The sequence below is a fragment of the Rhynchophorus ferrugineus genome, unplaced genomic scaffold, assembly GCF_030347505.1.
Source record: "Rhynchophorus ferrugineus isolate W39M unplaced genomic scaffold, kcgeb_rfMv2 rfM8, whole genome shotgun sequence".
Classification (NCBI taxonomy): domain Eukaryota; kingdom Metazoa; phylum Arthropoda; class Insecta; order Coleoptera; family Curculionidae; genus Rhynchophorus; species Rhynchophorus ferrugineus.
The window spans coordinates 19,510,479-19,535,651 of NW_027472587.1; the positions used below are offsets into that span (position 1 = coordinate 19,510,479).

Here is a 25,173-nt window from a genome sequence, read left to right on the forward strand (position 1 = left end):
ATGAGTATTATTTTTCAGGATATGATGGTTTAAATAAAATTAATTATTTTCCAAAGTATTATGTCATAACGCAGTATTATACATTAAAATCTATGTCGATAATTTAATTGAAATATGTAATTAAGTTCTTATAAAAATATATAATGAAGAAAAGGAGGTTTCTTACTCAAAATTCTAACAGATATTTACAATATTCAGTAAATTCAATTATTGTATTTTTAAGTATAACTTGGACAAATAATCTTTTCATTTATAATTTTTTACTGTATTCCTGTCCTATGTATTTCCTGTAGTAAAAAAAACCGCTTTGCGCACTCTCAGGTGTTTAGAACGAACAAAACTTGGTTACAACTTATACTGGGGAGATGGCATTCTAAATCTGCCTGTTTTAATGTATTAGTTTTAGAAAACGTCAAAATTATCAGGGAAATTATAAATAAATCAATAAATAACACACCCTATACAATATCCAAAATTACTTACTTACAAAAAATAGTATAACATTATTAATTAGTATTAAGATACATGTAGAATAAAGAACCGGATAATATATACTCTTTAATTAATGAAAGATTATTTGGCATTTTATTTAGGGTTATCCGGCGCGACATCTCTCAAAATAACTGCGTATTACAGCGAGCGAAAGTGTAGCAATCTATTTTGTCGTTTATTGTTATAATGTCTCCATACCAAACTAGATGGCACCATAATATCATCTAATTATTCAGTTTTCTAATTACTTTACAGTTTTTCTTTAATATTCAAAACAATTAAATGACACTTATTTAGGGATAACATAGAACGACTTTATTTTCATTGAACTCAATTCATACGATTGTATTTTAACATTTTATCTGATAAAGTGGACGAAAAAATGTTCGGGTTCTTCATAGTAAATATTTTGATTGTTTTTGTGGCAAGTGTTACAGTTTACGGTAAGTTTGAAGTGAAACGTTCAACTGGAGATGGTTAAATAGAGTTTGGAGGTGTTTCAGCATCAACATATACAAGTTGTAGAGATGGAGAACATTGTGTTCGGATGACAACATGTCCCAGTTACATGAACTTGATTAAAAGTCTGAGGAAACCTCTTCAGCCGGCAGCGGTAAAATTTTTAAGAAAGCAAGAGTGCGGTTTTGATGGTTCCTACCCCATGGTGTGTTGTTTCAACGGTAGCAATGCCGAAGAAATGTCAAAAGATAAAATCAGTAAGAATGAATAATGCCGTTGATATTTATTTACACAGCCACGTTTCTTTTGAAGATGCCGGTCAAGAGAAAATCAAAGATCAGTTGCAAGATAAAATTGATGCTTTTAACACTGCCTTCGTTTTATCTAACATGGACTATTTTTTCGTCAGAAGAATGCTAGAAGAAATGAAGAACAACACCAAAAATTAAATAACCCCAAACGCTTTTTTCTATGTACATATTTAATTAAACCATGTCGGTAAAGAATGAGACTCTCAACCTAACCTATACTATGAAATTATGTTATTACGAGAATAAAACCTATAAACGAACAAGTGGAGATATTATTGTGACGTGATATGTTAATTGAATAAATTCAATGTGTTCAGTGTCAAATGAACGTGGAAGGACAAATAACACACCTAAGATTTCCCGTATTTTTTATTGCTTATTGACGATGTTATGTTACATTTAATAATAGCACACTTGATTTTAAATAGTACATTGAATATTTAATCGCTAGTTGACATTTCCGTCATAGGATATAATAGTTTTATAGCAATCGACAATAACAGCTTGAAGTAAACAATAACAAAATGCTTTATAAAAATAAAATACATAGAATTTATCAATAACTGTTCAATGACAATGCTACAATAATGTTTGGGATCTATAACCTAAATTTTATTGAATATTGATGTTTAGGTTTAGGAGAATGTATTATTTATTTTTATTATTATATTAGATAATGTAAGAATAAAAATAAGAATCCCTATATATTAAACCAGCTAAAAATAGAAACAAGTAAACTTGTACATCGTCAATAGTTCCTTAATCTTAAGCAATGCCATGGCAATTCATGATTATTTCATGGAAATACTTATTATTATTATCATTTTTGGAATTTACGGGGGTCAGAGGTTTTCGATAAATGAAACTGTTGCATTTACTTCTATTTTATATCTTGTTCATATTTTTTAATAAAATCAGAGCTTATCAGAATTGATTAAAATAACTTTTTACACAGTGAAATGTAGCAGGTCATCTTCAAATGTTGCCATTGTTTCTGTCCATAAAATGATAGATTATGTCAAAATATTACTGGGGACAAATGAATTTTACGTAAAACCTACAAAGAAAAGTTTTAAAATGGCCCAAATTCTAATAGTCTAATCTATATCGAAGAATAATTAAAAGAATAGAAGAAAACTTATTTGTCAAATGAACTGAAAATTTAAAAACAATATGTTATGGTGAGAAAAAAACAAAGAATTCATATTTCTAATGTTGCATTTTAACAACTTGTTTTTGTTATATGAATGAAAATTAAATGACCGGCTTGGTTGGCGCAGTGGTAAAGGCAACAGGACGGTCCACATACTGTTGCGATAGTTGCGGGTTCGAATCCTGCTGGGGCATGGTCGCAAATTTATGTTCATGATTGTTTGATGTTTGTGATTGTCCTAGGCAAGAGTGTAAAATGCGACAAGGAAAATGATCCTAGTTACGCCAGTAACCAGGCTTGGTAAGACCGGATGTCTTCTGGTATGATTTCTAAAGTTGGTCACTCGCCAGTCGGTAGGCTTAATGCTGAGGACCGTGGTTCGGAGCCCACGTTAAACTTTAGGCCCAGTCCAGATGAAAAGGAGACTTTAAAATATATAAAAAAGTACCTCATTATCTATGAAATAGAGAGAAAAAACCTAATACCAACACACTAGTTTGGGTTTATTTACAAACACTCAACAATTGACCAGGTCCACAGAATAACAGATGTTATTGAAAGAGCCTACGAAAGTCAAAAAGTATTCTCAGCTATATTCTTATATGTAGCACAAACCTTCGATAAGCTTTGACATGAAGGCCTAGTTCTTAAAATGCAGAAAATGTTACCAAAACTACACACCGAACTATCAAAATCATACATTACAACCAGAATGTTTAGAATCAAGCAAGAAGGAGCTTACTCTATAATAAAAGAAGCTAAAGCAGGCGTTCCACAAGGAAGTGTACTGAGACCAATGCTTTATATTATCTACTTTATTATCTACTTTACACTTGTGATATACCACAAATGGAAAATATCACGATGGCTACATTTGCTCTTGATACTGCGATAATAGCTGTCGGAGACAATAGTGAAGAAGCCTCACGGAAATTACAACAGGCAAGTGACAATATAAATAATTGGACACAAACTTGGAAAATAAAAATTAATTAAAGTAAATCTGTACATATGCAGTTCACCTATAAACAGACCGTACAAGCATCAATAACATTAAATAACGCTATCATTCCATATAACATCAACGCTAAATATCTCGGAATGAATCTCTATGCAAAACTTCGCTGGAAGGAACATATAAAGAAGAAAACAAAAGAACTGGAATTGAAATATAGGAAAATGTACTGGCTAAATGGAAGAAAATCCCAATTGTCAGTACATAATAAATTGCTATTATATAAGCAAATATTGAAACCTCTATTATGGTTATTATGGGGATGTTCTGCAAAGAATAACATTAATAAAATACAAATTTTTCAGAACAAAGTCCTGAGAGGTATACCTATATAGAGGTACCCAAATACTATAGGACTGATTACCTACATCGAGACCCTCAGATACCCACACTCAGTCAAGAAATCAAGAGAATTGCAAGGGGGCATGAGGAAAGATTCCACTCTCATACTAATATTGAAATATTGCAACTTTTGGACACCATCAGAACAGGACACAGACTCAAAAGAATCAAACCATCTGATCTGGTGTAGTGTTGTGTAGTGAAGTGCATATAATAAAAATTCAGCAGTGACATGTATAAACATTATTTCACCAGAAACTGAGTTAGGGCCGATGGGTCCTCCTAGTTATATACCTAGATTTAAGTTAGCATAAAGACAAATAGTAGGTTAGACGGAAACGACTAGTAACAATATATTAATTAAATAAAAAAAAATCTATGAACATTTCTATAATATTTATAAATTTCTATAAAAAACTGAAGAAAGCTTTGGAAACAATCCCCAAAAAATATTCCCTTAATAAAAGCAGCTTTTTATTTAGAAAAATATTTTCAACAATATTTAAAATAATCAAATAAAACTGTAATGAAAATAAAACCGATCGAATTTTATCGCGTACTTTAACCGTGTTTGTTTGGAGTACAGCAAAAAAAACTTGGAATATTTATTAACCTTGTCAACAACTGTAAACCTAACTACACTTAATTATAACATATTTTTTGCAGTTATTATGCTATAGTTAATAAAATTGATGTTAATATTTGCAAAATACTTTGCTGTCGCTTCTGCAGACTCATTTTACCAGGTGTGAAGTCTAATGGTGATGCAAATAGTAGTTGTTTAAGGAGGTTTTTCAGGCTAGGATGACGATTGATAGTGATAGTAGTGCAGTAATTGTTATATATATACAACAAAACTATGGCTTTTTCGCCAAATAGCATTTGTTTGGTGGTGTTAGCATTTACGGTGTTTTTAGTTGTAGATGGTGGGATTATATCTAGATATTTAGTTAGTAAGTACTCTCAATATTATAATCATTTCATCGAAGAAATAATATTACCAACTTATAAAGCATAAATATTATAGTGCCACCATATAAAGCATCAAATTTAACATAGATAGTGATTTTTTCGTTAATGTATATTAACTAATACTAAAGCTACAATAAAAAGTCTGAAAATGGCCAAAAATCGCTATTTTTCCTGAGTGGAAAAAAAATGAAAAATGATATGGAAAAAAATCGAAAAATTGTCATATCACAAAATGAGTTCAAACTTTCATGTCTTATCAGTTTTTAGATGAAAAGAACGAAAACCCTATTATTTTTGCTATATGACTAACTGTTTTCAGGGTGCTAGTAAAAATGTATCTCAAAAAATTTTTGGCTAAAATGTCAATATGTCAATATTTTTAAAATCACCTCGAATATCGAAAAAATTATATTACCACCATATAAAGCATCCAATTTAACATAAGTGGTGATATTTTAAACAATTTATCTTAATTTATAGTAAAGTTGGAATAAAAAGTCTGAAAATGGCAAGAAATCTCTATTTTTCCTGAGTATATATATGGAAAAAAATCGAAAAATTGTCATATCACAAAATGAGTTCAAACTTTCATGTCTTATCAGTTTTTAGATGAAAAGAACGAATATCCTATTATTTTTGCTATATGACTAACTGTTTTCAGGGTGCTAGTAAAAATGTATCTCAAAGAATTTTTGGCCAAAATTTCATTATGTCTATATTTTTAAAATCACCTCGAATATCGAAAAAATTATATTACCACCATATAAAGCATCCAATTTAACATAAGTGGTGATATTTTCAACAATGTATCTTAATTTATAGTAAAGTTGGAATAAAAAGTCTGAAAATGGCAAGAAATCGCTATTTTTCCTGAGTATATATATGGAAAAAAATCGAAAAATTGTCATATCACAAAATGAGTTCAAACTTTCATGTCTTATCAGTTTTTAGATGAAAAGAACGAAAATCCTATTATTTTTGCTATATGACTAACTGTTTTCAGGGTGCTAGTAAAAATGTATCTTTAAAATCACCTCGAATATCGAATATATTATATTACCACCATATAATGCATTCAATTTAACATAAGTGGTGATATTTTCAACAATGTATCTTAAGTTATAGTAAAGTTAGAATTAAAAATCTGAAAATGGCAAAAAGTTGCAGTTTTTCCTGAGTGTATATATGGAAAAAAATTAAAAAATTGTCATATGACAAAATGAATTCAAACTTTCATGTCTTATCAGCTTTCCACAAAACAAAATCTCTATGTTGATCTTTTGAAATAGCCAAACTATTGATGACTAGCCGTTCTCAAAGTTCACCGAGCCTAATGAAGAAGAAATCATTTTTATATACAATATATTGATATAAGTTACATTTTATGACATTTTATAATATTTTTTGTAGGTTATGAAGACACGATCTGTACGCCACCTCTCGGCGATATCTGCATCGAAATACGACAATGTCCGTTTTTCTCCGAACTGCTCGACAGGTCACCGAAACCGAGACCACGCAGCATAGTGAAGATCATCAGAGATCACCAATGCGGTTTCGAGAACAACAAACCTAAAGTTTGCTGCATGTAAGACAGACGTGTCATCGTTGATCTCGACTCAGTATCTCGATTTCCAGCACATCAACGACTACCAGTACGACTACGAGTACTGTTCAACTCCACACCGACCCTCCTAGAGGGCACAGAACCTCGAACTTGCCTGACATGTTCCAAACGATCAAGCGACACCTAACTTTGCACAAGAACTACCCTCTCCTACCCACCACCGCATGTGGCCCCATATCATCGAACTCGAGAATAACTTCTGGTAAGAAAACGAGCCTGGAAGAGTTTCCTTGGATGGCATTGATAGCCTACAACACACCAGGTAGCAGATTAAAGAATTATTTATGCTACAGCATCATTTTCTCTCATTTCCTGTTAATTTTTAGACGTGGGTATTGAGTTTAGATGCGGAGGAACCATTATCAGCGATAGATATGTTTTAACTGCCGCCCATTGCGTACATAACTCCTCAACAATGTAAGTGCAATACCCTTTTCTACGAGATTTCAGTACAATACGTAAATTTCAGTTATTTTTGACGTTTAACACGTTTAATAGGTGACCGTTTTGATGTTTATCAAGTTTAACAAGTGACCTATGACAATTTTGACATATAACCAACTTGACAATTTTGACAGGGGATAATTTCACAGAAAAAGTCCAGTTTTCTCATTTCATCTAATTAATTAATAGAAATTAATAAATAGTGCAAAGTAATATAAAAAAAATATACAAAGATATATATTTTTTAAATTCTCCTTTCTCTAGTGGGATGTTTATCAAATGTCATAACTAATAAAAAAAATATTAAACTACATTTGACATTATATATATATATATATATATATATATATATATTCTCTTTTAATATGTCTTTGTATATTCAATTATTTCAATATATAGGTTAATAGTAAGTTTCCATGAATGGTAATAAATAATAATATGTGATATTCTTGCAGTTTCATATCATTACTAATTTTTCTTTTTCATTTTTTATGCAGTATTATATTTCTAAAATACAAAATCGACGCGTGTTTTAAATCTGTTAAAGATGTTCTTGAAGTTAATGATGATTAATAAAAACTTTCTTGACTTATAAGTTGATACTTTTATACTTTTTAGAGATTAGAAGGATCACAGTTAATTCTGATTAAAATTAGACATAAATATACCGCATATTGACCAGTTTCTTAAAATAAATCAACATTTTAGCATTGGAGTTAGACTTGGGGAATATGACATCAACAATAACAAGCAAGATTGTGACGGCAACTACTGTTCACCGCCTGTGCAAGATTTCTACATTGATGAAACCGTTATTCATACAAACTACGATCCAAAAACCTTCGACAATGACATAGCGCTGCTACGTTTATCCGTTCCTGCAAATTTTAGTTACGGTAAGTGCAATTTTGTCTATAGGGTTTTTCAATAAGGACTTGTCGATGGTCTTTATGCTCTTCGGTCAACAAAAGATACTTACGAGGTCTCCAAGTTTTATATGCGATTACAAGAAGTTGGGACTGAATTTTTAAGACAATGTTAAAGCTCCTACATAGAAACTTATCATAACTAGTACGACAAATACGTACAAAACCCTTGCCTTGAAGCCTATTCCTTGCACAACCATTTTGACGTTTTTCTTGGAAACTTCAGTGGAGAACTTAAAGAATTCAGTTGAAGAACATGGATAATGATTTCATTATAGCATAAAGAAATGGTTTTTCGTAAAAAAACATAATTTTCAAGAAAATGGAAAAATGTATTTATTCATCTTGTCTATCTTTCAGACAATTTATGGATGTCATCCCAAAAAAAACTGTTTGTCCTTTGAGCAAAACCACGTCGAGCTATTTTCTAACTTCTTCAATGTGTCCCATTGATGCAAAAATTAATATTCGACGGGACAAAGTCTGTAGAATACGGTGCGTCTGATAATACGTCCCATACAAGTGCTTTCAACGGTTACTTGGCCGGATTTGCTTTATGAGACGCCGCGTTATCGTGCTCTAAAATCATTTTTGCATTATCTTCGGGTCCACTCTGGGCGTTTTTTGATCAATGCATGGTTCAAATTGATCATTTGTTGTCGATAGCGATCATTATTAACTGTTTCACTAGTTTTCATCACTTCCCAATACACCTCGCCAATTTGTATCCAACCAAACACAGAGCATTGTCGTGCTACCAAAAGGATTTGGCCTTGGAGTCGACTGATCGATTTCGCCAGTTGATAACCATTTCACAGAGGATTCTTCGATTTTCCATTTGCCTGTCATTCAACTGATGTGGCACCCATCTTCCCATCTTTTCAGTCTCCTTGCTCGTAACCTGTCACTAATCATTTCTTGGGCCACATTTAACGCTTCTGTCAATCGATTTTGAGTTTGGATCGGGTCTTCATCCAATAACTCTTGCAGTTTCGCAACTTTAAACTTTTTCGAAACCACGCCTCACATATTTTTAAGGTTATAGTATTTTCTACCAGCAAATGAGAGCAGCAGATAAGCTTCTTTTTGTTTCTTTCTTTTTGTTAAATAAGATTACTAAAGCGTGCCGCAAATGCATGTTTTCAGGCACTAAACTGGACATTTTCAAAGAGGTATAATACTATAACTATATTACTTTTACAAAATATAACATGTATGCTTTGAAGATTGATGAAAAAATGACATGTGTGTCAAATAATGACACTGTATACTTAACCCTAACAATATGTGTTAACAATACGGTATACCTGGTTGATATACCATTTTCACAATTTTTATATTATGAGGGAAGTATCGACCCAGGCCTTGAAAAACCCTCTAGTTACTCACACCAACTCCTGTTTTATCTTCCAGCCAATGTCCAGCCCATTTGTCTGCCAGTTGAGGAAATCAACGACGATTTATCAGGAAAATTTGCGGTCATTTCCGGATGGGGCGTCACGGAGGAAGGACACAAGAGTCCCGTGTTGCTCAAGGCGTCCGTGCCTGTGATACCGATCGAGACCTGCAAGAACCTCTACAAACGTTTCACCAACCTCACCGATCGACAGATCTGCGCCGGAGGTTACAAGGGCCAGGATTCCTGCAAGGGCGATAGCGGAGGTCCCATGATGTACGTCGGGCTGATCCAGGGCACGCCCAGGTTCATCCAGTACGGTATCGTGTCGTTCGGACCGAGCGAATGCGGCACCGACGGCCAGCCGGGCATCTACACCAGAGTGGGAAGTTATTTGACGTGGATACTCGATCATATAAGACCAGATTAAATAAAGTACTATCCGATAGAAACGGCTTTTATTAATTTATCGCTGTAACATAAGTTTATAGGCATTTAAAGATAGAACTTATATTTTTTATATTTAATAGATTATTTAATGAGTCAGCAGTTCAACTATAAAGCAATTTATTTGTTTAGTAATTTATCTTCGCGACACTTCAATTGATGAACAGTTTATTTAAGTAACAATCAAATTGTGGAGCAGTTCAAGAGTAGGGCCGTTTATTTTTTAATAATTTAACTTCGCGGCAGTTCAATTGATGAACAGTTTATTTAAGTAACAATCAAATTGTGGAGCAGTTCAAGAGTAGGGCAGTTTATTTTTTAATAATTTAACTTCGCGGTAGCAACAATCAAATTGTGGAGCAGTTCAAGAGTAGGGCAGTTTATTTTTTAATAATTTAACTTCGCGGTAGCTCAATTGATGAACAGTTTATTTAAGTAACAATCAAATTGTGGGCAGTTTATTTTTTAATAATTTAACTTCGCGGCAGCTCAATTGATGAACAGTTTATTTAAGTAACAATCAAATTGTGGAGCAGTTCAAGAGTAGGGCAGTTTATTTTTAAATAATTTATCTTCGCGGCAGCTCAATTGATGAACAGTTTATTTAAGTAACAATTAAATAGTGGAGCAGTTCAACGGAAAGGCAGTGTTTATTTAAGTAACAATTAAATAGTGGAGCAGTTCAACGGTAAGGTAGTGTATTTTTTAATAATTTAACTTCGCGGCAGTTCAATTGAAGAACAACTTATTTAAGTAACAATCAAATAGTGGGGCAGTTCAATAGTAAGATAGTTTATTTTTTAAAACTCAGTTCGCGACAGTTCAATTGAAGAACAATTTATTTAAGCAACAATTCAGCTGACGAGTATTTTTCGAAAACTACTTACTATCCCTTAAAAAAATATTAATTTAGGGGAAAGATAGAGGTTTTCGAAAAAAAAACCTTTTTAATATTTGAAAACCCAACGGAGTTGGTAAATTTTTTATTTCGTATAATATATAGAATTTAATATGAAGAACTTTGTATGAACATATTTTTTACACACCACCTGGATGGAATGGCCTCGTATGTCCGTTCACATTATACACAAATAAACTATAAATAACAAAATTCTTAACCTTACAAAACAGAGCTCTGACCATTACCAGGGTTGAAACAAAAGTTGCAGTGCGATGGATTATACCACTCGATTGCTTGTAAATGGCAACGTTGCAAAATCAGACATAAACCACCGAAGTCTGCCGAATACCTGTTGGACAAACTTAGATGGAACTATCTAACAGTGATGTTTTAAGTAAGGTGCATTGTGTAATATATAATCCTAATATAACAATAATATCTAAATGTCTTTACGAACTTATTGACCAACCCAATAATTATATTTTAATATATCGTATAGATATAGGAAGCAATAACTTGTAACATTAAAACTATATTACAAACCTCATATCGTAAACAAAAACCGGTAAAGTCATTAAAATGTCACTGTCACAGAACAAGCGCAATAAAAACTAATCGAATTTGTATTGTCTGTGATTTCCCTCAAGAACTTACAACATTTCGAACGTTGCACTACCTGTTTTACTGCCCACGGTACTCACACGTCAACGATAACAAACACATTTGACTAATTGACCTGAACAGATTCTACTTTTATACAAAGAACGTTGTTAATAAGACGTGGTAAGATCTTCACAAACAACATAAATCGCAATAAATAAGTTTGATGACACTTGATCGGTCGAAAAAATAAATTTCTTGAAATACGAGCGAAAATAACATTAATGGCAAAATTTATAGCTAAATTTATTTCAATTATGTTCAAAGAAATTGCTGTTCTCTCCTCCTGTGTATATTACAAAGGTTCCGCCAACCGTCTTAAGCAATTTTATAGAAATAATTGACTCAACGAATGACTACAAACCAACGAATTAGTCCAAATAAATAATATAGGAGGCAAGGAGTTGCAATATGAGATAATTAACTCAAATATAGCTCATTGAAAGCTAAAGAATAAGAAGAGATGACATCTCAGATGATGAGAGTTTAATGTTGAAAGGAGAGACCAAAACCAAATTAAATAAATCAGATTTAAATGCAAATAATATCCTGGCTTCCTCATACTTTTAGGGTAAATGATGTGGCTCGGTGAATGGAAGTAAAACGAAACGAAACAGTGGTGTTTACATTATGTGACCGTTATTTATTGGCTATATAAAAAAATGTGAAAAATACAATTCGATAAAGACGAGGCTTGGGCAGTCGATGGTGGCACGTCTAAACCAAACGAGGGTTGAGCACTGAATGATTCGAAATACCCTTCCATAACATACCAGATAAACGTCTCGGGATTGCCGCCAGCTATTCGTTATCGGGTTCTAGTTGGCGCTGCTGGCACCCCGCCCGTGTTCAACATCTGGGATTATATTTCTGGGTATTTTGTAGACCGTATATATATATATATATATATATATATATATATATATATATAAGAAAGATATATACGCCAATGATGATATCATCACATACATAAGGAAATGAAGAATTAGTTGGTGAAATAAAAATCCAGGATTAGCAAGGCAATGAGGAGTCATATTATGTCACATACATAAAGAAAGAACTGAAATGAGGGACTGATTCAAACTGAACAAATGATTAGATAATAGAAGTCCAACAGGAGAAAAATAAACAAGCGACTCATCTAGATTAACAGAGGAAGAAGAAGAAGAAGAACAAGAAGGTAATCCAAATCTGAACAAGGAAGGTATTGCCAAGTTCTTCAGGTGCTGGTTAGTCGGAATACTCTATTATTAACTAACAATTTTTATCGCTAAACCACACGAACTTACAGTCTATAAGTGCTTATTCTTAACTTTAGCTTAAGTAGTCTAATTTATTTTTAATTTGGAATATATATATATATATATATATATATATATATATATATATATATATATATATATATATATATAATATGTTTTTGTCCCATACTAGTATTGCTCCTGTAATGATGCAAGTCCAACAAAACAACAGTAATAAATTAATTTTATAAATTAAGATTGTACTAAACGTATCTAACATAAGATATAATAAAAAAAACCTGCTACTCACAGCCAAATTCTCAAGAATGTTGAACTTGTTGAACATATCAATGTAAGCAAAACCCTTATGAAATACAGGACGCAGTGTCAACAACCATCTAGTTATAACAGAGTTCAACAGTAAAACCTCCATATGCAATACAAATAATTGCCTCAAAATCTAAGAGAGTATTTCTTCAGAGTCCAAAACGTCACTGTTATGACATGCTGTCTTCAAACTGCTTCGAACGTGGTGATGAAGTGAGTAAAATTATAAAAAAATATATTTGGGTTTCCTAATAAGCACGTAACTATAGTTTATCCGTTGGGGTCATTGGATCAGCTGATAGGGTGGGGTTTAGTGGGTAGCCCAGAGGCAATCTTCACATAACCAGTCCAACTCGCTTATTCCTGCGGGTCTTCCCGACCAGGTATCCGTAACAGGATTCCCCTACCCGGTTCCAGTCCAAAAAAAAAAACTATAGAACAATCGCACAGACCTGTATACAAAATAAATATGGAAACAGCTTGGTTGGCGCAGTGGTAAAGGCGACTGGACGGTCCACCTAATGTTGCGATAGCCGCGGGTTCGAATCCTGCTGGGCCATGGTCGTAAAGGTGTGTTTGTGATTGTTTAAAATTTGTGATTGTCCTAGGCAAAAGTGTAAAATCCCACAAGGGAAATGATCCCAGTCACGTCAGTAACCAGGCTGGGTAAGATAAAGTTGGTCACTCGCCAGTCGTTAAATACCAAAAAATATCGTTCGACTATTATACACCTTTATTTTCTCATATCTCTTTAAACGATTTTGTAATTATTATAACAAACGCAGTTACTAGTTCAATATCTATTGATGTTGGAAATTCAAATGACGCAGAGTTTCTGAAAACTTGATAAAAAATTAATTATTACAGCGGACCGTTTGGGAACTCGTTACTTCATGGGTTTTATTGGTTCTGTGAAGCCTGCATCCAGGCAGATATTTTTCCAATAGTAATCGGTCCCCCCTATAAACAACAACATAAAATTTTAAAAAGAGACATTTCTGTACTGCATCATCAATAAAAATCCGTACGTAGAGAGAGCGAGACAACGCGACTTTCCGTCTTCGTCTAACCTGCTTTCGTCTAGTGCGGCTGACCTTGCCGTTGCCGTTCTTGTTGTATTGTCAGTCGGTCGGAATCATCAGTCTTCGGTCGTATTCTGAATTAGCAGGATGGTGTCCCACCGTCCCGTACTGGCCCGACTCGCCTTCCTGCTGTTGTTGTTGTCTGCCTGCAGTGATACGCGTGAGTTTTTCACCGACATGCCACCACGCAATGTCTCTAACAGTTTTTCATTATTTTATGGGCAGAATGGGTGAACAAAGACGAATACAACAATTGTCAAACGCCCGATCAACAACAGGGTATTTGTAAGAACATTGCTACTTGCTCTCCTATGGTGACGGTACTGAGGAAGGCTTCGGAGGTGTATAAAGGCAGGGTTCCAGCATCTGTGGCTGCCAAACTGCAAGCCTACACCTGTGGCAGTGACTCTATAGGTTCCAAAGTGAGTACCACCTTGTAAACATATTAGTCATCGAGAACAGTTTATTTTTATATACATACATACATATATAACACTAAGGAGACTCATTATTTATTACTGTTTTTAACACAATTAGCACCAAAAGTCAGCAAGAGACAGTTTATCAAAATCTGAGGTGTTTACATAAATCTCTGAAGTCTTTTGATGTCTCTAACAGCAACTATTCTCTCTATTCAGTCTCTAATACTATTTAAATTGTCTCTGTATAACATTTTGATTAAAATGGTTTTCAACGAAATAATCTTTACAGCTATGAAATAAAAAACAAGAGCCAAGGAAATATAAATCTATGTAAGGTAATAAGCTGCATATTGAAAGAGATCGTTATTTTCTCTTTTGTTTCATCATTTCGGAGGTTATTTACGAACTCAATTCTTTCGCATCCCATAAAACTAACGTTAATGCTTTCTTTATCTATTCCTGAACAAAAATTTACTTTGGATTCCAGGAATCAAATGCTCCTTATAGCACGTGTTTTTCTCTAATGGTTGACGAATTCACAGCATCCACCATTCTTGTCTTGAAGCTTAAAACTTGTTATCTGTTCTACATTTTTTTAAATATATTTTAAAGACTCTTTTTACCAACTGGGGTTTTTTTTCTGTACTGGACCACTAGTTTAACGTGGACTCCAAACCACGGTCCTCAGCATTAAGTCTACCGACTGGCGAGTGACCAACTTAGAAATCACCCCAGAAGACATCCGGTCTTATCCAGCCTGGCTACTGGCGTGACTGGGATTATTTTCCATGTCAGATTTTGCACTCTTGCCTAGGACAATCACAAATATTAAACAGTCGCAAACATAAATTTACGACCATGCCCCAGCAGGTCGAACTTCCATTACGACATCAACTGCTTCTCAATATAGAGTTTCAAGCTGGTTTAAGCTTTTTTTAGTTTAAGGATTCCTCCCATGATGATTTACTGAGATGACAGCGTTTAACTAATATGACAAAAATCATTAGCTCTTCTATAATATAAATAATATAATAACTAAAATGCTGTCAGTTCTTGTCCTTTGATAACTACGACCCTCTGGTGACCACGGTTACAGATATGCCTTCACACAAAACAAAAAACTCTCAAGGTATAATCTATAAGTATACGTTTTTCCCATATAGTGACGTCAACATAAATACTTCATCAAATCGTATAAGTGGTATTTTTGCTTTTAAATTAATATTTATCGAGTATTCTTTCAGTATAACCTACTAATTGGTTATCTCGTATAACAAATATGATTTTACAATGTTACGGTAGGTCGTCAGCATTTCTTTCGCCTTCAGAAGTTGTACCGGGTGTTGCGAATCGAAATATCTCGAAGAAACGTTTCATGTTCGAAACGAGTGACTTCGGACGTCATAATTTTTTTATAAAAATCCCGACTGTGATGGTTATTTATATTTTAATAATTCGATGGGTTTATTCTAAGGAGTTCAATCTAGAGCAAATTAACGCTGTCTTAATGACTTTATGTTAACAATTAACAGTTGAAATTCATCCAGTCACATTCTGTGGTGTTTATTTATATTTTAATAATTCGAGGTAATTATTCTAGGGCTTTCAATCTCTAGCGAACTAACGCTGTCTTAATGACATTATGTTGACAATTGACAGTTGAAATTCATCCACTGACACTCTGTGAAAGTTATTTATACTTTAATATTCCATGATATTCTTGGACTTTCAATCTAGAATAAAGTAACGCTATATTAATGACATTATGTTAACAATTGAGAGTTGAAATTCATCCAGTCACATTCTGTAGTGTTTATTTATATTTTAATAATTCCAGGTAATTATTCTAGGGCTTTCAATCTCTAGCGAACTAGCACTGTCTTAATGACATTATGTTGACAATTGACAGTTGAAATTCATCCACTGACACTCTGTGAAAGTTATTTATATTTTAATAGTCCGTGATATTCTTGAACTTTCAATCTAGAATAAAGAAAAGTTATATTAATAACATTATGTTAACAATTGATAGTTGAAATTCATCCAGTCATATTCTGTGACGGTTATTTATAATTCGACGTATTTATTCTAGGGCTTTCAATCTCTAACAAACTAACGCTGTCTTAAGGACATTATGTTGACAATTGCGAGTTGGCATTTGTTCAGTCGCATTCTATGATGGTTAATTATATTTTAATAGTCCATGGTATCTATTCTAGAGCCAATTAATGCTGTCTTAATAAAATTATATTAACAATTGACAGCTGAGATTATTCTGTTCTATACTGTCATGATTATTCATCTGTCTTAATGACTTTACATTGACAATTAACAGTTGACACTTATTCAGTGAGATGCTAAATATGATTTTGCAATGTTACGGTAGGTCGTCAGCATTTCTTTCGCCTTCAGAAGTTGTACCGGGTGTTGCGAATCGAAATATCTCGAAGAAATGTTTCATGTTCGAAGCGAATGACTTCGGACGTCATAATTTTTTATAAAATTCCCGACTGGTTCACAGAACAATCGGTCCCGGGCTACTCCGAGTTAGTCACCTTCTAAAACAAGTAACCGATAGCAGTAAGGTCATGACAGTAGATTAAGCGCAGGAAATTCCTGATCTTGCCGCGGCAAAAATCCAATTGATAAATCCTTGGATTTCCAAATAGATTTTGCAAAAATTGCTTCCTTAAGACCTCGTGACATATAGTTATTCAAATCATTTTTTAAATGATATTATCATTTTGTGTGGTATAGAATTTAGACCGTCTTTAACAAAAAAGCATCAATATTGGGTTTTAGTTTATTTTGACAACATTTAAATGTAAATAAAACAATTAAACAAAAATAAATATAATTTATTTTAATATTTTAGTAAATCTAATGCATATATTACCATAAAGAACTTGAACTACTCTTAATTATACATCTACTATAGTTTGTAGATTAGAGTTGTCTAAGTAGAGAGCATATTTACTTGTTTACGTCTAGTTCTTGTTTCCTTCCTTGCTATGTTTCCTTGCAAAGTCGTTTTGATATCACCATATTTCTCATTAGTTTTTTCTGTTACTACCTGTGTCTATTTCTCTTAATAAAATTAAATTTAATTACTGCATTCTTACTAATTTAGCATATCTGCAAGAAGTATTCATAACAGGTCAATTGAAAAGTCCCCGGCCTACCATAGTAAAACACATTTTTTTGGCAAAATTAGTTTTTTTCATTCAACATAATTCCCTTCAAGGGTGATACACTGATATACCATGTATATGATACCATTTTTGTAATACGATTTGTCTTTTGCTTCAAAATAGGCCTCAGTTTCGGCGATCACCTTCGCATTCGACGAAAATTTCTTCCCAGCGAGCATTCTTTTGAGATCTGAGAAAAGGAAATAGCCGCTGGGGGTAGATCTGGAGAATACGGTGGATGAGGAAGCAATTCGAAGCCCAATTCATGGAGTTTTACCATCGTTTTCACTGACTTGTGACACGGTGCATTGTCTTGGTGAAGCAGCACTTTCTTTTTCTTGAAATGCGGCCGTTTTTCGAGGATTTAATCCTTCAAACAGTCTAATAACGCTATGTAATAGTCGCTGTTGATGGTCCTTTCTTTTTCAAGGTAATCAATGAAAATTATTCCATGAGCATCCCAAAATACAGGCGCCATAAAACTTGCAAGCCGTTTTCCCACGCTTTGGAGTGGATTCATCGTATGCAGTCCACTTGGATGACTGTCGATTGGACTTCGGAGTGAAATGATGGAGCCATGTTTCATCCGTTGTCATATATCGACGCAAAAACTCGGGTTTATTATGCTTGATCATTTTCAAACACTGCTCTGAATCATCAAGTCGTCGTTGTTTCTGGTCAAAAGTGAGCTCGCGCGACACCCACTTTGCACAGAGCTTTCTCATACCCAAATATTCGTGAATGCTATAATGTACACGTTCAGTTAATATATTTCGAGAGTCTGTTATTTCATTCAATTGCAATTTACGGTCATTCAAAATCATTTTGTGGATTTTTTTTAATGTTTTCGTCGATAACAACCTTTTTTGAACGTCCACTGCGTTCACCATCTTCAGTGTTCATTTCATCACGTCTATACTTAGCATACCAATCCTTGATGGTTGATTTTCCTGGGGCAGTATCCGGAAACTCGTTATCAAGCTAAATTTTTGCTTCAACCGTATTTCAATTATTCAATTGACCTGTTATCTATGCACTCAAATATTTCACACTCTACAACACAATTTTCTACACCTATTCTCTATTAATTATTAGCACAGCTTTAGTTATTTGCACTCTCATCACCCTCCCTTGGTAATTGGATCATAATCCCATGTCCCGAAAACTACATTCAGTCATTGTCATTTTCTTCTTCGGTGTGTCTGTTCAGTGTGTGTGTGAGTTCTCGCAAACCCAAGATATTATTGTAGACAAGGCTTCTTTCCTTCTCAATCCTTCTCCTGATCACTTTGCCACCATATGTTTGTGACCATATGTTTTACTGTGTATCCTTTTTCAGGCTTATTGCAAAAAAAGTAAGTTACACAAAACACAATTAAATATATTGTTAAACCATTTTTTTGTTATAGTTTACCGAGTAACAATATTAAATAATTCACTCTTTAACATAGTATCATTCTTTAATTATAGCCTTTGTCGATGCTCTTGTTAGAATCTTTTCTACCAGTGTACTGTGGCATGATACATTGTCCGTACATAGATGACAACTGATGGTTCCTCCAGGTTCTTTAACAGCTGATTTTCAAACTAGAACAGAAACATGTTCATTTCTTATGGTAGTCGCCCTTGGACTTGGAGGGGATCACTAACTCTACTCCAAGAATAAAACCATTCCTGTTTTCAGCATGAAGAACACAATTTATTATATGCTTTTAAAAACAGTATATGAAAGGATGACTTACAACCCCCAAAGGGCTGCATATCAGCTTCAACGCGCTAAAAAATATTTCCAGTAAAACTGCAGAAACATAATATTTAATAGTATCAATACTTGTCTCTCAAATGTAACTCACTATCTATTTATTATTTTGGATATACTGTAGAAGACACCGATATAACGAGTGCTCCGAAGTAGAAATAACACGATGCTAAATCAGGCGGTTAAGGCATATGTCAGATGATTTTATTAGTGACTTTATTTTTCTAGGTATGTTGTCCTTTTGGCCCCATCAACCTAGATCTGGGGGTGACCGTATCAAATCCATCCACACCTCCAGACATCAGTCGCCACCAGAACCTCAAACTTTTGCCGGAAGATTGCGGCTATCTGGACACGGAAAACAGGATCGTGAACGGGGAAGATGCCTACCTCAACGAATTTCCATGGATGGCGTTGCTGGGATATAAATCCAGTGAGATGTCTTTCTATATTTCTTTCTTGTGTTTGTTTTCAAGGTCAATCCCTTGGGTGAATATCTGCAGTATAATTAATATTTTCGTATTTCTCGCTAGTTAATAGTCATGTCGCGTACAACTCGACGGACTATCTAGAACCTTATCCATTATTTATAGTTGAATATGTTCGAATTTGAATTTTTAGCTTTTATCCAAATATCAATCTCACTTTTTTGTTAAACTTCTATTACGTAGTACGTATTAAGTACTCGATACGCAGTAACGTTAACGTTAAAAAACAGTGTTATCATTTTTACTGATTTTACGGTTTACTGATTTGTATTATACGAGTATCTATATCAAAATAACTTTGTCTTAATAACATTGACAACTAAAATGTATTTAGTGGCAATCTCTAATAATTGCAATTTAGTAAAACACGTTGCATACAATGTCTTGATGACGTTGACAGTTAACAATTGATAATTAACGTTTGTTCAATCACATTCTATGACTGTTACTTAACCCATATTATTTATTCTAGGACTAATGTAGACCAAACAGAGTGTGTCTCAATAACAGTATGTTGACAATTGACAGTGGTCATTTGTCAAGTCATATTCTGTGATGGTTATTTATGTTTTAATAATCCAAGGTATTTATTCTAGGGCTTTCAATCTACAAATAACTAACGCTGTCTAATGAAAATATGTTGACAATTGACAGTTGACATTTGTCCAGTTACATTCTCTGATGGTTATTTACGTTTTAATGATCCATAGTGTTTATTCTAGAAAGTTTAATCTACAACAAACTAACGCTGTCTTAATGACATTATGTTGACAATTGACAGCTGACATTTGTCCAGTTACATTCTCTGATGGTTATTTACGTTTTAATGATCCATAGTGTTTATTCTAGAAAGTTTAATCTACAACAAACTAACGCTGTCTTAATGACATTATGTTGACAGCTGACATTTGTCCAGTTACATTCTCTGATGGTTATTTATGTTTTAATGATCCATAGTGTTTATTCTAGAAAGTTTAATCTACAACAAACTAACGCTGTCTTAATGACATTATGTTGACAATTGACAGCTGACATTTGTCCACTTATATTCTCTGATGGTTATTTATGTTTTAATGATCCATAGTGTTTATTCTAGAAATTTTAATCTACAACAAACTAACGCTGTCTTAATGACATTATGTTGACAGCTGACATTTGTCCAGTTACATTCTCGAGGTATTTATTTTAGGGCTTTGAATCTAGAATAAACTAACGTTGTTTTAATGACAATATGTTGACAATTGACAGCTGACATTTGTCCAGTTACATTCTCTGATGGTTATTTATGTTTTAATAATCCGAGGTATTTATTTTAGGGCTTTGAATCTAGAATAAACTAACGTTGTTTTAATGACAATATGTTGACAATTGACAGCTGACATTTGTCCAGTTACATTCTCTGATGGTTATTTATGTTTTAATAATCCATAGTATTTATTCTAAAGAAAACTAACGCTGTCTTAGTGACATTATGGTGACAATTGACAGTTGACATTTGTCCAGTCATATTCTGTGATGGTTATTTATGTTTTAATAATCCATAGTATTTATTCTAAGGCTTTTAATCTAGAGCGAACTGATTATGACTTAATGACGCATCATAACTCATCTTAAGGACATTATGTTGACAATTGCGAATTGGCATTTGTTCAATCGCATTCTATGATGGTTAATTATATTTTAATAATCCATGGTTTATTCTAAAACGAACTAACGCTGTCTTAATAAAATTATATTAACAATTGGCAGCTGACATTATTCTGCTCTATTCCATCATGATTATTCATCATTATTATTTATCCGTCTTAATGACTTTACATTGACAATTGACAGTTGATAGTTATTCCGTGACATTCTATAGTTATTACTTATAGTTTAATAATTATGATATAGCATGGAATTACATTTCAGTATCTGGGACTGGACAAATTAGTTTTAGCTGTGGCGGATCCATCATCAACAAGAACTATATTTTAACGGCGGCCCATTGCATCGCTAACTTGGGTAAGAAACAATTGTAAGTAAAATAACGAAGAAATCAAAGAGAAAAGATCATGTGGCGTTTGCATTTCCGTGAAAATAGAGTTACAGTAAGAGTGGGTGAGCACAGCATCAAAAATTCCACGGACTGCGAGATCCAGCCAAATAAGAAGTTGAAATGTAATCCTCCCGTGCAGGATTTGAGGGTTGAAGAAATCATACCTCATCCCTACTTCAACAAGACCACGTTAACCAATGACATAGGACTGATTAGGGTTTCCAATATCAACTTAAATTTAGGTAATAACATCATTTATTAGTAATATTTCAATGCATTACACTCACAGAACATTTCAGATATTTTAGCCGAAATATATTTCAATAAAGTTTTTGAAAATATTCCATAAAATAAATAATACTACCATTTTTTCAGCAACTAATATTTCTAATTTGTATGAACCATGCTTTGACACTAAATACAATTCGCACAATTTGGCAACATCGCGAGCTATGGGTTATAACACCTTTAAATTGTTTGCGTCTTTGTCATGTGTCAAACGCGATCTTGTAACAATTTCTGAAGAACCTTTCAAGTTATTTTTAGATTTTAAACAAATGAGTTTCGCTTTTGTTTCCAGAGAGTACTCGACCGGTATGTCTACCGATCACAGAAGACCGTAAAAACGTCGCGCTAAATCGAGTCATCGTGACCGGTTGGGGAGTGACCAACCCCGAATCACGTAAGATTCTCTTCTTTTGTTTCGTTCTGGATGAACCGTTAATGATCCTTTTCTTTCGTTTGAAACAGGCGTTTCGTCGGATATCCTACAAAAGATACGACTGCCAGTTGTTTCGAGAGCGGACTGTCAAAAAATATACCAGCCTCACGGCGTCGTACTGCACGATTATCAGCTGTGCGCTGGTGGATTGAAAAACAAAGATTCCTGTTCAGGTGACAGCGGTGGTCCGTTGGTGGTTCCGGTGGCTAACGAATTTGGCGACGCCCAGTATATTCAACAGGTAAGCCCCGCATTGTAATGGCAATAGTCTACTAATAGGGACGCGTGAGGTTGCACGATAAGATTTGATTTTGCCACGTTGCCGGTTGTTGAAATTTATACTTATATTTATCATATTCCTCAGATATAAGTACACCCACATAAAGGATATCGAGTCATATTATCTGTGTTTTACTTTCACAGTATCAACTATGCCTAAAATATAATGAATTTGATATAGAATTAAATCGAATTTGTAAAATTAAAATAAAAATTTAATGCATACGTACCTGGATGGAATGTTCTCATATGTCTGTTCAGATTAAAAGTGTTATAATAGATTTTTTGGCAATACAATATGCTTATAATATAATATGCGTGTTATGGCTTAACCTTACAAAACAGAGCTCCTACCGGTACCAGAGTCAAATCCAAAATGGCTGTTGTAATTCGTTGGATTCTACCTCTCGATCACTTGTAAATGGCAGCGTCGCAGAATCAGGCGGAAACTACCGAAACTTACCGAATACCGATTAGGTCTCTCGGTTCTGTTCTAAAAACATTTTGATTTCCAGGCCATTGTGTCGTTCGGTCCAAGATTCTGTGGATTGGAGAATTACGCCGGCGTCTATACGCTGATAAAATACTACATGGACTGGATATTAAATACGATGACATCTTAAAATCAGCATTATTAGTTACTGAAGCTTGTACGATATTTTTTTTTATAAATATAACAATTAATCTTGGATCAGTTTTTAATTTTAATGTTAACTTCTATCGGCGGCTTGTATGTTCTATAAACGCAATATATCTACAGGGGATAAACAAAATAATATGAATGCTATGCAATGTAATACATCTTGTGACGTAGGCAACGCTGCGTCAAATAGAGACAGACGAATATTAAAATGGATTATGGCCAGGAGACGTACAACTACCGCGGCAAAAGGGACAGCACAACTCAACACTCACTAGAGTAATACTGTTTCGATAGAAACAGAACGTCAACGGCTCCACTGATCACTGATCAGACTCAGTGACGAAACACTGCTCTGTCCTTCCAAGCTAATACGCTCATATAACAGGTCAACTGAAAAGTCCTCGGTCTAGCAGAATAAAACACATTTTTTTGGCAAAATTAGTCTTTTTTTATTCAACATAATTCAAATTCGGCCGTTTTTCGGCGATTTGATTTTCCTGGGGCAGTGTCCGGAAACTCGGCATCAAGCCAAGTTTTTGCTTCAACTGTATTTTTTCTCCTCAAAAAGCAATATTTTATCAACACGCGAAATTCCTTCTCATTGATTTTTTTCACAATAACAAAAGTTGGGTCACTCGAAATGCTATAATTCACAAACTAATAATCCGACAGCTGTCAAATTTATACACGCATCATTTGAGGGTTAGGACTAAAAACATATGGATTTAATTTTTGTAGCGACATCTATGTATCAGGCCGGGGACTTTCCAAAAAAACTCCATTACCTTTTTAATAAACAAATAATGTTTATATGCCAGGTATTCATACTATTTTGCACACCCTCTGTATATCCAACAAATACAAACATTATTTATACCTGCGAATCTGTAGAACTATCAAAATTTACGAAAATCATGTCGAAAAATAAGCAAAAAAATGTGAATAGTTTTTAGGATATTTGCAGGAATTCGAAAGAATGTTTAGGTTAAAATATACGAGGGTGGATCAAATATACATTCAACATTTGTTAATATAGCCACCTCCGTGCTCGTACCCCTCTACTTCTTCATTGCTTTCAAATCTTTTGGCTCCAAGTGATTCTTTCGAGGGCACAAACAAGACATAATTACAAGGTGACAAGTTGGGATTATAAGGAGGATGCTAGAGGGTTTCCCAGCGCATTTCTTCCTTCTCGAACAGCAAAAATGTACATTCTCTCGAACAGCACGGATGTTGTTCGTGAGCATCAATCATATATACACTTGATTCTGAGACAGTGTAGCATCCCCAAATTGTGCCTTCAAACTAGTGAAAATTTACGATGGTTTAACGCCTTCGTTGTGTATATTTCATCCCCACTCGTACATTAGCAAATGTTTTGAAAACCTTTATACTGATATAAAATACATTAGATGTCCCACCCTATATAATACGACATTTTGATTTCCAGGCCGTAGTGTCATTTGGTCCAAAATACTGCGGATTGGAGAATTACGCCGGGGTCTACACGCTGATAAAGTTTTACATGGACTGGATACTGAATACCATGAAAAATTAAAATCAACATTACTAGTGAGAGAGTACGAAGATCCTCCAAAATCAAGACTGTTTATATCGCACATGTAACAAAAATGATATTGTATATTAAATAAAGTAGAATTAATGTCTTTTTTTTTCAATAAAATTAAATAAAGCAGTTACTCTTGAACCCGTTTTTAATTTTCATGTTAATGACTATCAGTTGGTCGTGTGTTTTATAAACATAAATAACAAGAATGTAGCGATCAATATTCCTTGCTGACAGGACCGTATCAACGGCATTTCGAGTTTCAATAAT

At 33.8% G+C, this 25,173-nt stretch overlaps 4 protein-coding genes across 6 annotated transcripts in view; 3 read left to right on the plus strand and 1 right to left on the minus strand.

Annotated features, from left to right (window-relative positions):
- The window catches only part of LOC143201575 (protein Wnt-4), a 112,733-nt gene extending 101,550 nt beyond the window's left edge, over positions 1-11,183 (minus strand). Inside the window, exon 1 of the mRNA XM_076412709.1 lies at positions 11,029-11,183. Coding sequence (XP_076268824.1) covers positions 11,029-11,060 — 32 coding nt within the window. The 5' untranslated portion in view covers positions 11,061-11,183. The remainder of the gene's footprint in view (positions 1-11,028) is intronic.
- On the plus strand, positions 758-1,525 carry LOC143201580 (uncharacterized). 2 transcript variants are annotated; one of them, XM_076412716.1, is made up of 3 exons: positions 758-935; positions 978-1,208; positions 1,264-1,525. In XM_076412716.1, the coding sequence occupies exons 1-3, from the start codon at positions 875-877 to the stop codon at positions 1,398-1,400; spliced, it is 429 nt and encodes a 142-aa protein (XP_076268831.1). In that variant the 5' UTR covers positions 758-874; the 3' UTR covers positions 1,401-1,525. The 2 variants fall into 2 exon arrangements, with proteins under 2 accessions (XP_076268831.1, XP_076268832.1); XM_076412717.1 differs by having other exon boundaries at positions 759-935; positions 996-1,208.
- Positions 4,488-9,589, plus strand: LOC143201573 (CLIP domain-containing serine protease HP8). Its single transcript, XM_076412705.1, has 6 exons — positions 4,488-4,725; positions 6,155-6,332; positions 6,383-6,633; positions 6,698-6,788; positions 7,524-7,711; positions 9,155-9,589. Exons 1-6 carry the CDS (start codon positions 4,632-4,634, stop codon positions 9,565-9,567), a joined length of 1,215 nt encoding a protein of 404 aa, XP_076268820.1. The 5' UTR covers positions 4,488-4,631; the 3' UTR covers positions 9,568-9,589.
- Positions 11,184-13,797: 2,614 nt separating the features above from the next.
- Positions 13,798-25,044, plus strand: LOC143201588 (phenoloxidase-activating factor 3). 2 transcript variants are annotated; one of them, XM_076412728.1, is made up of 9 exons: positions 13,798-13,955; positions 14,021-14,217; positions 19,396-19,600; positions 21,567-21,672; positions 21,739-21,935; positions 22,274-22,375; positions 22,444-22,655; positions 23,209-23,343; positions 24,787-25,044. In XM_076412728.1, exons 1-8 carry the CDS (start codon positions 13,883-13,885, stop codon positions 23,314-23,316), a joined length of 1,200 nt encoding a protein of 399 aa, XP_076268843.1. In that variant the 5' UTR covers positions 13,798-13,882; the 3' UTR covers positions 23,317-23,343; positions 24,787-25,044. The 2 variants fall into 2 exon arrangements, with proteins under 2 accessions (XP_076268843.1, XP_076268845.1); XM_076412730.1 differs by lacking the exon at positions 23,209-23,343.
- Positions 25,045-25,173: the final 129 nt, after the last annotated feature.